The sequence below is a fragment of the Thunnus maccoyii genome, chromosome 20 (genome assembly GCF_910596095.1).
Source record: "Thunnus maccoyii chromosome 20, fThuMac1.1, whole genome shotgun sequence".
Lineage (NCBI taxonomy): Eukaryota > Metazoa > Chordata > Actinopteri > Scombriformes > Scombridae > Thunnus > Thunnus maccoyii.
The window spans coordinates 3354660-3367110 of NC_056552.1; the positions used below are offsets into that span (position 1 = coordinate 3354660).

The 12451-nt window shown below is 38.3% G+C and overlaps 1 protein-coding gene across 1 annotated transcript in view; it reads right to left on the reverse strand.

The window, feature by feature from the left end:
- Window positions 1-10030: 10030 nt before the first annotated feature.
- Window positions 10031-12451, reverse strand: part of LOC121887337 (neoverrucotoxin subunit alpha-like) — a 5704-nt gene continuing 3283 nt past the window's right edge. Inside the window, exons 2-3 of the mRNA XM_042398071.1 lie at window positions 11585-12451; window positions 10031-10581 (exon numbers count right to left, since the gene is read on the reverse strand). The exon at window positions 11585-12451 is cut by the window's right edge and continues 603 nt beyond it. Coding sequence (XP_042254005.1) covers window positions 10031-10581; window positions 11585-12451 — 1418 coding nt within the window. The remainder of the gene's footprint in view (window positions 10582-11584) is intronic.

Below are 12451 nucleotides of genomic sequence, written 5' to 3' on the forward strand. Positions count from 1 at the left end.
GTGATACTGTGAAGCAACTTTTATCCTGTTCTCTCTCCTACTGATTCCTCCCCCTGACACGCCTCCTGATATGACTGCAATCTTATTTTAATTACGTTGCAGTTTGTCCTGTTATCTCACATACAGATCAGAGAAGTCTGAAGAAAGTATGTAGCCCTTCACACAAAACTAAACAAGATACTCCTTTATACGTGATCAAATGTCTGATATCAGTCAAAAATAATCAGGAAGAGATAATAATAATATTCATCACATTTCTAGAAAATATACATTTTCATCATATGACAATAACTGAGCCACTAATGGTGACCTTGTGTACTTTTATAGTCCAATTATCAAATGTGATAGTCAGTGATATTATCTATGTATGCTGGTAACTCATATGGCTAGATTCATCAAGACTATTTGGATAAATACAACAATCCTGCTTTTGTAACAATGGTTTGTGTGTGAATTGACACCATTATTGATGTATATTTATTATTTTTTCATCACTGTGTTATCAGCCTGCTTCTCAGCCAGGTTTTTTGTTTTGACACTGGGCCAAGTCTCCTCATTAATAACCCAAAATTTCCTTTCAAAGCCTTGACCGACCTTAAAAGGGTCACATGCACACTAAACAATGACGATATTGGGCATTGATGTAGCATTTTAGTTTTAGTTACAAATTCACTGAGATTTCTCTGAAAGTACTTCTGTGATCACTGGTAATAATGTTCACAGTGTGTACAAGGTGTACAAGGCGTGAAATTTTAGATTTTGCACAGACTTGTGGGATGTGGTATGTAGTAGCTTCTCATGAACTTAAAATATTGTTTGGATATTGTTTCAGTGGAGTTGCTGATGTTTTTCTTTGTAAATGAAGACACACCTGCTACTTGGCAATTTCACAGTTATCACCTGCCCAGACATATGAAGAATGGAATAGTGCCATGGTGCTCTGCCATCTATTAATTCTTCAGAATTAGTGTTTGCCACTTTGAGTTAGGTGTTATGTGACTATGTGCTTTAGGGAAAGATTATATAACCACATTCTTTCAACAACCTTAAAGGACAGGTTCACAATTTTTTGTAAGAGATGAGGGACAAAATCTATTTTTTCAGTGGAGTTGCTGATGTTTTTCTTTGTAAATGAAGACACACCTGCTACTTGGTAATTTCACAGTTATCACCTGCCCAGACATGAGAAGAATGGAATAGTGCCATGGTGCTCTGCCATCTATTGATTCTTCAGAATTAGTGTTTGTCACTAACTGACTATGTGCTTTAGGGAAAGATTATATAACCACATTCTTTCAACAACCTTAAAGGACGGGTTCACAATTTTTTGTAAGAGATGAGGGACAAAATCCACGGTCCTCCTTCTGTGCAGACATATATTTAAAAGTTTATCTGAAGCTAATATGAAGTTTCAGCATCCAAATGAGTCAAATCAAGTAGATATCTTTCAATGTTACAGTGTTTTTAGTGCGAAAGTCTTCTTGTTACTATACTTCCACCGCAGCTCAACAGGGAAACACTGTCTGAGGAAACACAAAGACTGTAAATGTGTCAGATATCCACTTATCCACCTGTGAGTTATAGTTAAAACCACTGATAATAAAGTCACTTTAAAGGAAAATTCTGAAGCTCGAAGTCATTTACATTTTAAGTCAAATTGTTTTATGGCATGAGCTGAGATTGGTTATTCATACATCACACTGCAGTTAACAACAATTATACACGACTTCCACATATGCAGCTGAGTGGCTCTACGAGCTCCGCTGATACAATGTAGAGAGTTATTTGGCGTGGCACATTGAATCAGAACAGAGTGGGCTCATCAGGAGAGGGGCTTTAAAGAGACAGGAGCTAAAACGGAGTGTAAAGAGAAACTGTGTATATCGAGGGGCTGCATAAAGGGCCAGTATGAGGTAAATAAGGATTTTTTTTAAACGGTGAATCATGCAGAGCTACTCTAGTGGAGTTCAGAAATAAAAAATGTAGAGCTTAAATGAGCATAATAGATCCTCTTTAAAAGATAGTTTCAAGTGCATGTTGCCAAAATCAATCATCCAAACATTTATTATCAACATAATAGGAAAATGTTTTTAATGAATGCATGAGCAAAACAGTGTTTTTTAACATATTTGTTTTTCTGCAATATCCACTTATGGCAACTTAACCATGATTAATGTTTTTACAGGTCAGTTAAGGCCATCCAAACACTTAGTAAAGTTTCAGAAAAGATTGTCATCTTTGTTGAATATTGAAAGTTGACAGTGAAAAGAGACAGAACATGTTTACTTTGTTTATTTAACCAAAAGAACAGTTATTACTTAACGTTAACTTTAGGTGTTCTTGAAGCTTAAATCTAATCACAAGCATGATGCAGGACTTAAATCTCACTCTTTGGTGTAAAAGTCCTGTTCTTTGTTTTAAGACACATAAAATTACTTTCCTTTGAATATTTGTTGTGTCTGATGTTTTTTCTCTACAAGACACAAGATCTAGACTATTCTTTTACTCAATGATGGTCTCAAGTTTCCACATCACACTTATATCAGTTGCATTTTAGACCATGACCGGACACGTCTGGCTTCCAAACTAGTTGGAATATCACAAAACCAGGCTTGTAATTTCACTCCTTAAACTGAGATTTAAGGTGAACACAGAGAAATGTTTTCACTCCAGTGGATAAACATGAAAACAGTCTTCCACTTTCAAAGTTTGCACACAACATCTTTCAGCACAAGGAAGCACAAACATCAGAGTGAAGAAACAATAAGTAAAAACCATTTTTTAGGCGGAGGGGAATTTTAACTTTTCTAGTGCACAATAGAAAAACATGGAACACAGAAAAGAACAACTAACCCCTTCCTGTATCTGTTTTGTTACCACATTGATCAGTGTAAACCATCTTAAACTGAAAGCTAATTAAACGGACCAGTTATGCAGGTCAAATCTATCAACATCATGACAAGCAAAACTGCTTTCTGAGAGCACCTGCAAGATGTCATCCTAGAATGACCTGTTCCACACAGCATCATGTAACAATGAATTATTGTTTCGGCAGATTGTCAGATGACAACTGACACAAAAACACAAGCAGGCAGAATGTTGACCAGTGACTATTTTTCATCTCTAGTTACACCCATTTTTCTTCCTTGGTGATTTAATACTTGTAATAGATTGAGTTTCTACTGCCGACATGCCCCAAACTCCTTTGGAGTAGATCCAAATGAGCAGATAGAGCCAGGTACGGGTAGAATATTGATGTTTTACTCTTCTTTTGTCAAAAATATTTTAACTTTTTCATTTATTTGTCCCTCGCTAAAAGGTCAAAAACTGACTGCAAGGTGTTATTAACCTCAGCTTTAGAATTATTGGCAAATTTATAAATATATATACAGTACCAGACAAAAGTTTGGACACGCCCTTGAATGAGAAAGGTGTTTTTACTCTTTGGAACCATTTCTGTCTTCACGGACGAAGGAACATGTCACCCAGTGCAGTGGTGTGTTTTTAATAGTTTTTGGACAACAACTGAGGTCTACAGCACAGAGGAATAAGATATATCAGGTTATAGATACTCACACAATACTTGTAAGCAGGAGGAGTTCATTGTTGGTTTGTCTCTGCACATAAGATTTGATGACAGTAAGAAAAATATAGAAAATCACCAGCCTTATCCTTTAAATAGCAAATATTTTAGCATACTTGCCCTGATGAGTCTAATTTTGTTATGATTCATAATCTCTTACAAATTATTTGTATAGTGTTGTTTACAAAACAACCAGATTGACATTCTGTTTATTCTTCAATGTGTAAAGGTTTTTATTATATTTTACATGTGATACTGTTTGGTTTAGTTTATTAATTGTAGCTGTTCATAATCTCTTACAAATTATTAGTATAGTGTTGTTCGAATTGATGCTGATGTGTCATAAATGATAAAGCTTATAACTTTTGGTACAGTCAACTTCTTAACCCTTACAGCTGTTCAGGCTTAAATTTAACCCATTTTTACATTTGAGGGCAGTAAAAACAGCCTAAACACATTTGTTTTAGCCTGAAATTGTATTTTTTTTTAACCTTTATTTATTCAGGGGAGTATCTCTGAGAGTAATGCTCTCTTTTTCAGGAATGTCCCGATCATTCACACAGTTACATATTCATACGTGGAAGCTGCCCAATACAACCACAGTCTTATTTGCCAGCCACTGAGCAACTCATCCTTCCAAAGGGGGACTTGAACTTTCCAGAACTGTTCAGCCTCTCCTCTGCACTACCAGGAAAGTGATAATAGTTGCTCAGCCCCTGTCCTTCAACCAGAGAGAATTGTAGCACGTGATGCACAAGCCCATGGTAGTGCTAGTTTAGTCTTGTCTTCACTAGAAATTACTTCACAGTGTCCCCGCCTTAAAGTGCTTGAGCTTATAGCTAAGGACATTGATCATTTTGATCCAGACAGCTGTAATCACCACATTGAAGATTACTTTAGAGAACTAGAATACAATCTAGTTGACTTGCCCTATTGCAAAGTTAAACTTGTTTGGAAAACCAGCTCTAAAGCTGTCCACAAGTTTATACAATCACAACCTTCCACAGTCAGAAACGACCACAGAGAGCTCCGTCAAGCACTAGTAGAAGAATTCTCTTTTACTGCTGACAAGACCACATCAATGGTTACAGCCCTCCAAATTAAACATTCCCGTCGTGAGCATCCCAGGGATTATTACCAACGTTTATGGCATGCATACTTCCAGGGCAAGAATGCACCAGGCTTAGAAGAAAACCCCACCTTCAACTCCTTATTCTTGCAGAACCTTCATCCATGCATACGCACTCTCGTTGTACTTATGACGCACCAAGGTAACCCTCACTGCATGAGATAAGAAAGATGACACAGGTGGCTTGGGAAACTGTTGTCATGTCCAAAGCAGGAGGGAAAACAACTGAGCCTGCCAGCTCAAACGCTGACACTTTACACAGGTCTGCTACCTCAAAAGATCACCCTCACAACAGCCCAAAGAGGGGTGACAAAAAGCCACAGAGGGACAGTGAGCGTAACTGCTGTATCCACCAACTGCGTTGAGATAGGCATTCTACTTTACTTCATTCTAGAAGCTTTAGAAGGCCATATGCAGAGATTCTGGCCCAGAAGTGTGACCAGACAATGGACAGATCAGACGATGACCACAGCATCTCTGACCGCAGTTCAGTACATGGTCACCATCCATTTGACAGTGACAGCACCTCTGAATGTCTCTCTCTCTCTGGCTACACGGACCATTACAGCCCTAAGCCACAAGTTAAAAACTTAAGGTACAAGAGCTCTAGAGCTCGCTTCTCACGATTCTAGCTAACAACATAGTCCACCCCTGTACTGACAGTAAAACAGATACCAGTGCCTTACTTTTCCTGCAGTTACATAGGCAAACTTGGGTTTGTTGGCAACAGTAGCAACCTCAGTAACTTTAAACTCAGTAATAGCCAGACAGCCTGCTATTAGTAGAGAAAAGTCTAAACTCTGATTCAGCTCAGACACCACTGTCCTACTTTGCGAGTACAATTGGATAAACTCCTTGGTAGTATTTTGTCAATAGGATCACTTCGCAAAGCGCTAGCTTAGGACACCCCAGTACTTTTATGAAGTAGTCATACACATGTCCTCACCCAACACAAGTTTAGGACATTAACATAGTGCCAAACAAACAGTGATACAGCCATTAGGACTTTGGGATGTTTTGAAATTTGATGACATCCTTCTGCAGCCACCTGCCTGAAGGACAAAATTGTTAAGTCTGCCAAGATCAGACTGAGTACTACATTGAGTAATCAGTATTGTCATCAGATCCAATGAGTGAAACAACAAACACTCTTGGACACTCCAGAAATGGCTTTATCCTTTAAGGTGCCACTCTCTCTGCATCCCATCTTAACAAATTTACACCACTAACATTCCTGTTTTCACTAACTCCAAAGAACAATGAGAAACACAGGTTATGTTATTTAGGACTATGCCTTTGTTTGTTATTTATCATGTTTTGTTTTGTAACTCTGACTGTTCTTGCTTTGCCAAGATAGATAAGTGTCGACCACTGCCCAGATGTTACAAACTTGAATGAACTGACAAATGAACTCTTTAAACTGTGGACTATACAGGACATGTATGTTACTGCTCCTAGGATCACACGTCAGGTGCAATCCTGGGACCAAAGGGGGGATGTTGGGACTCAGTAGTGGACCACATGTTTCAAGACTAGGAAACAGCAGGAGTCCTCAAGAAACTCCACCCATGGATCCAGGTTATCAAAACTAGAGATCCTCCTCTTATCTGCCTCTTTTCCCTCACAGCTGTTGAAGAGGCAGCTCCCCGCTCTTCTCACCTCCAGCTGTTGAAGAAGCAGCTCTCAGCTCCTCTCTCCTCACAGCTCTCTGCTGGAGCAGCTCTCTTGTGTGGCCTTCTCACAGCAGACACACACAGAATTCTTTTTTCTTTATGGCAGAAGACACAAGAGCCTGCCTAAGACTCAGACACTAAAGTTATCTTGTGCCAGCAGCTACCACACAAGTCTGCTGGCTGGTTTAACGAGTACAGGAGCCACGAAACAGAGTTAGCTTGCTCTTAACTCTACACAAAGGAGTTACCTGGGCCCTCTGATCTGCACGGCTGGAGTGCCGTCTACCCTGCATCTTTCAGCTTTGGAGCCAAACCCTTCTCAGCTTGTCTCATCCAAGGATTCACCAGCTAAGAAGCAGAACACCACAAAGCATCTCTTTCTTCATGGACTGGTAACAACTGGGTATAGCCTGGCAACATAGTGAAGCATAGCATGGATAAGCAAGAATGTTTAACTTAATGTACTGTACATGTATTGATTTGGCTAAGGTTATTCATTGAACTATTGTTGTGATGTCCTTGTTGTTCACAGTCAGGTTATAGCATAGCCACACCGCTAGGTTAATGTTAGCATGCTTAACACATGTTACATCCAATAACTAGGCCTTGCATGCAGCTAACCTCTTCCTAACCTGGTACCTTGATCCTACATCAATTGGCCTTGAATAGAGAACCACACAGTTAAGAGGTTAAAACCTAGTTTGGTGAACTTTGGTTCAGGCAGCATATGTGGTTCAAGACACCACATGGTCTGGCCTTTTGTCCCTCTGGTTCTCTTTGTCAGCCATACTGCCTGCATGCCATGTGCTCAGTCACCAGGTGACTGCAGCCATCTTGCCATTGATTTTCCCACACACACTCACATACAAACTCACACACATACACTTGTATATAGGTACACTTAGCTAGATTGATATTGTGTGTTTTGCTCTTTTACTTTTTGTAAAATAAATGCTTTTGGATATACCTGTTGTCTGTTTTAATGTTGAACAAGAATGAGTTTTGCCAACCTCTGCTCTGTGAAGAACTCCAAATCCTTCAACCATAACTAGCTATTGATATGGTGATTTTGCTTATAGTTATTCAGTTAATTATTAATCAAAGTTCCAAATTGATAGATTAGTACACTTTGAAACTGAATTGAATCTTTTTCCCTGACCCCAGGGTGGTGCCTCATTATTATTAATTATTGTTAATAATTTTATTGATTTTAATAATGCATAATTAACTTTGATAGTCATTAATTACTGCTGATAGCCAAACTTGTAGCCAAGGCCCAACACCAGACACGACTGGCCTCCAAACTAGTCGAAATATCACACAACCGGGCTTGTAATTTCACTCCTTAAACTGAGATTTAAGGTGAGCACAGAGAAACGTTTCCCCCCCAGTAGATAAATGTGAAAACAGTTTCCCAGTGTCAAAGTTTGCACATAACATCTTTCTGCACAGGGAAGGGCAAACATCAGAAGAAACAATAAGCAAAACATATTCTTGAGAATTTTTTCTCTAGTGTACAATAGAAAAAAATCTAAAATTACCATTCAAATAAATTATTCACTGAAATCATTTTGTTCTCCTTTTATGTAATATAGGAACATTATATAGTGTGACTGTAAATGTTTTTTCTCCATAAACAAAACGCGTAAAAAGGAACGAATACACTCTTTTTGCTCTCTGAGAGCTTCATTAAGGATTAATCACCCATTTATTAATGGCTGATGAGGTATTCATAAATGATTTGTGGGTCAGATATTTGGTAAAGAGGCTAATTATGAGGGGATACTGTGAAGGGTCAGAATATGAACACTATGTAAGAATTAACCTCCAGCAAAAAAAAGTAGCATATAGTAAACTCAGGTCTCCACTTTATTGAAGATTTCTGCTCAAGAAGAGAGCAAACATGCCCAACAGGAAACTGACATTAAAGAAAAAAACTCAAATCCTACACAAACTGGTTTTATTACACCACAAAGGATCCTGGTCTCTCTGGCTTTTCAATTTATGAAAGGCTAAGGCTAAGGTTTCAAGCTAAAATGTTTGTGCTCTTTAAGCTTTAAATGTAAACACATATCCAGATCAACAGACCAAGGATCTAACAAATCTCCATCATTGCTCTTATCTAACTAAACGCAGGTCCACATCATTTTATATTTAATCATTTTTATGTGTTAGAGGAGACTCTGTAGGACAGACAGCCAGTGAACCAGTCCGCATACAAAATACATGTTAGATCTCTGCTTTTTTTATATGTTTTATTCAAATTTACCACAAACTGGATTATCTAAAAACAGGAAATAACCAACCTGCACACAGTGGTCAACTCAGGACTCAAATTTATTGAATATTCTACTCAAGTAGAGAGATGTCCAACAGGTGTTACAGAAATCACAATCCAGAAGAACTTCAGCTCTGTAAACATCAGCAACATTCTCAACATCTAACATGTTAAAGACAATGTTGTGACTGTCTCCTCAGAACACCACAGTGATTAAATGGACTCTTGGTTGGACTCAGAGCAGAATGTCCAGAGCCACAACCAGAAAAACAAAGACCAGCTGAAGTTTCCTGAGCTGTCCATTATGCTTGTGTTAGAAGAAGAAAAAGATCACAACATAAAACTGGAATCATCACTTTGTCAATAATTGTTGATATTTTTGGCAATATGGATCATTTAAATGTATATATTTTAAAAAATATTTTTTTCATTTTTATTTTTTTGTGCATGAAAAACAAAACCACAACATCTGAATCTTAAAAAACAAAAGACTAAACGTTGTCACCATTCACCACTAATGTCCTTAATGAGTGAGTGGTGTTAGAGAGTTGCCTTAACTTTCTGAAATTCAACAAAAAGAAGAACAATTTCTAAAGAAGAGACACTTGAGTTACTCGGTGTCCTACCATGTTTGAAAATAAAGAAAAAAACACCTCCCTCCTCATTTCCTTCCTCTTCCCCAACTTCACAAGCATAAATGAAACCTCTTGTAAATTTAGATAAAGATAAATGGACAATTCTGATGTTAAGCTACAGGCACTTCAGCTACCCAATGTTCTACCTTACTCACTATTATGTATTAGCAGATACCCATGTAAGTGCTTTGCATGAGCTAATTGTGTAATGTAGCAAATATTCAGTATCCTCATACTTGTTGTCACAAAAGTTTTATATTGACAAAATTAGAAGAATTAGAAGACAGTTAAACCACATGTAGCCTGCAGTATGTTTCTCTAAAACATAATCAGATAACACAGTATATTCTGTAGAACCCTTTGTGGTGACATAATGTTATATACCATGTAGCTACTACACAGACAAAGAAAAGGTCAACTTGGAAACATAAAGAATATTCACACACAATCATAGTATTATCACATAAATTACAATGCTAATGTTAACTTTTAATAAGGTAAAAGCAACAAAAAAAGTCATGTTACCTAACCCAACTGTAGATGTAGATGTAAATAAATGTGGGAGAGTAAAAAGTATAATATCTCTCTCTGAAAAATAGTGGAGTAGAAGTACAAAGAAAATACAAGTGCAAGTACAAAGCACTTGCTTAAATGTACTTAGTTACACTCCACCACTGGTTGTTATCAGTTTAAAGACAGATCAACACTCATTTCCTCACTTTGTCACTGTTCTTACTCAACTGGGCAAAAGAACACAGAGCCAGATTGGCTATAAATGTAGCAGCCTGGATAAACAGGCTTGTTGAACCGAGCATTAAAGGTCTTGATGTGACTCAGTGTGTTAGAGGAGACATTGTAGAAGGACAGAGTGCCAGCAGGCCAGTCCAGATACACTCCAACTCGTTTGCAGCCAGTAGAGGGAATGGAGCCACGCCACCACTGATCACAGTGCCCCGCAAAGAGCTCTGGTTTCATAGTATTTCCACCAAAACACCATGAGTTATCACTACCTCCTAAATAACACAGGATACTGTCTCCTTTCCTGTCAATTTGTTTGTATGTGACACCTACAGCTTTATCTTCATTATAACCATCACTCCACTCTACCTCCCAGTAATGGCGCCCAGTTAGCCCCTCTCTGCACAACACCTGAGGGCAAATATCAAACCTTCCTGGGTGATCAGGATATTCCTGCCTTGCTCCATGTGTCACCTTCTTGTCGTTATCAGAAAGAATAAGGTCGTAGTTTACTGTGTTCGGGTCCAAGGAGAGATCACAGGCATCTGTGGGGAGAACACAATCCATTCCTCGTCATCGTCATCACCACCCACTGCAGTTTTCAAAAGTATGCACTCTTAAAATAATGATATTCACACCTTGTCCACCATTTTTCAATACTGATATTTCAATATGGTTATAGTGTAATGATATGTGCAACATTAGCAATGGTTTGGCTATATATTCAAATCAATTTAATGTCACCTTGTTGAATAAAAAGCATCAATATCTATTGAAAACATTTAAACTTCTGAGTGATCCCAACTTTTGAATGCTAGTGTGTATATACAAATAGGTGGTTTACTTCTGTTTTCACTACTTCACATGTTTTGTTACATGTAGATAAAGAGCATTTTAGCATCTCCTAGTGGTTGCTTTGAGGATTACTGTCAGCTGATTGTACTTGTTCTTTATTGGTTATTTGTGATCACATAGGTAGGGTCGTAGTCTCAGACCGGCCATTTTGTTTGAAATTTTGCGTAGCAAGGTGCTCCAGAACTCTCTCTGTTTAATCCTTTGCATCCACCTGTGTTGAACCTTGGAGAAGCTTTGTTTGTAAGTTTATGTTACATGTTTTATCTTTATGGATAAGGATTGATGCATATTTTGTTGTTTTATTTCATAATCGGGGAGATTTATAAATAATTACCTAAATCCCTTCTTTGGCAACATGTAGTGCAAATATTGCTTTAATTGTGTAGTATTAAGCAAGTATTTACATTTCTACACTCTTTTTACTTACATTAAGAACATTTTCTTGTGCATTTATTTTCAGTTTCACAGAGTTTCTGGAAAAGCATTGTAAGAAAGCATTTTGATGCAGATATACAAGTAAACAGACCTCAACTTTACTTCCACGTCTGAGTCATCATTTAACCCTTTCAGTGCCTAGTACACCTGTTTAGCTATCTGTCACTTTGTGTAGAGCCACGCACGCAGGGTACAGAATATCATATATGGGAAACTGCCCCCCCGAATGTAAAAATAAATGCATGAAAAATGACTTACACCAGATTAAAGCACTTTTGTCTGTGATGGTTTCCACATCAGATGAGACGTCAGGCTTTGAAAAATCATCAGTGACCAGTTTGCCCTCCTTGTAATGATAGATGGTTGCTCCTTTGTATTTCTCATTTGCTGTGGCTGTAACAAGGAAACAGACACTGCTGCTGTCCTTGAGACATTCGGCAAGATCATGGAAAGCTTTGGCTTTTTCTCTCATTCTCATTAACACTTCATCTGAGAAGTACCAGTGGTCTTCATTGGTACTTCTTATTTCAGGTGAATCCAAGTAGTCGGCCATCGCATCAAGGCAGGGATCAACACTTTCCACAGAGGTGAAAACAAAGCACAGAGCATTCTTTACATCTGGATCAAAAACCTCTCTATCCAACTCTGACTGATTTTTGACGATCTTTGTGTTTGTTCCCTCCATCATGTCTACACAGGACCTAATGACAGTGATTTCTCTCTCTTTGTTATCCATCCACTTCCTTAGTTTGTCCTGACTGAATGGTGACTTGTCTCTGTCTTCAAACAGTTTTTCTAATGAGCTCTCATCTTCTTCGCCTTCACGGATGGAGGGAAATGTCTTCTTCATGGTCTGTTGGAGCGCAGATGTGAAATTATTACATAGTTTTTGGAAAGTGCTCAGCGTTTTGCGAATCTCTGGAAAATCCTCTGACACTTTGTCTTCCAAGGAATCGTTGCATCTCATTTTTATCTCCCTAATACCCTCTAGAGCATCTTCAGCTTTCCTCACTAGTCCAACACTGATCTCACTCATCAGCTCAGCAGCTTTGGAATCCAAATTCTTCAACGGCATCAGCCAGACCTTCAGTGGAGCAGCATGTTCTCCCTTCTCTCCCAGTAGCT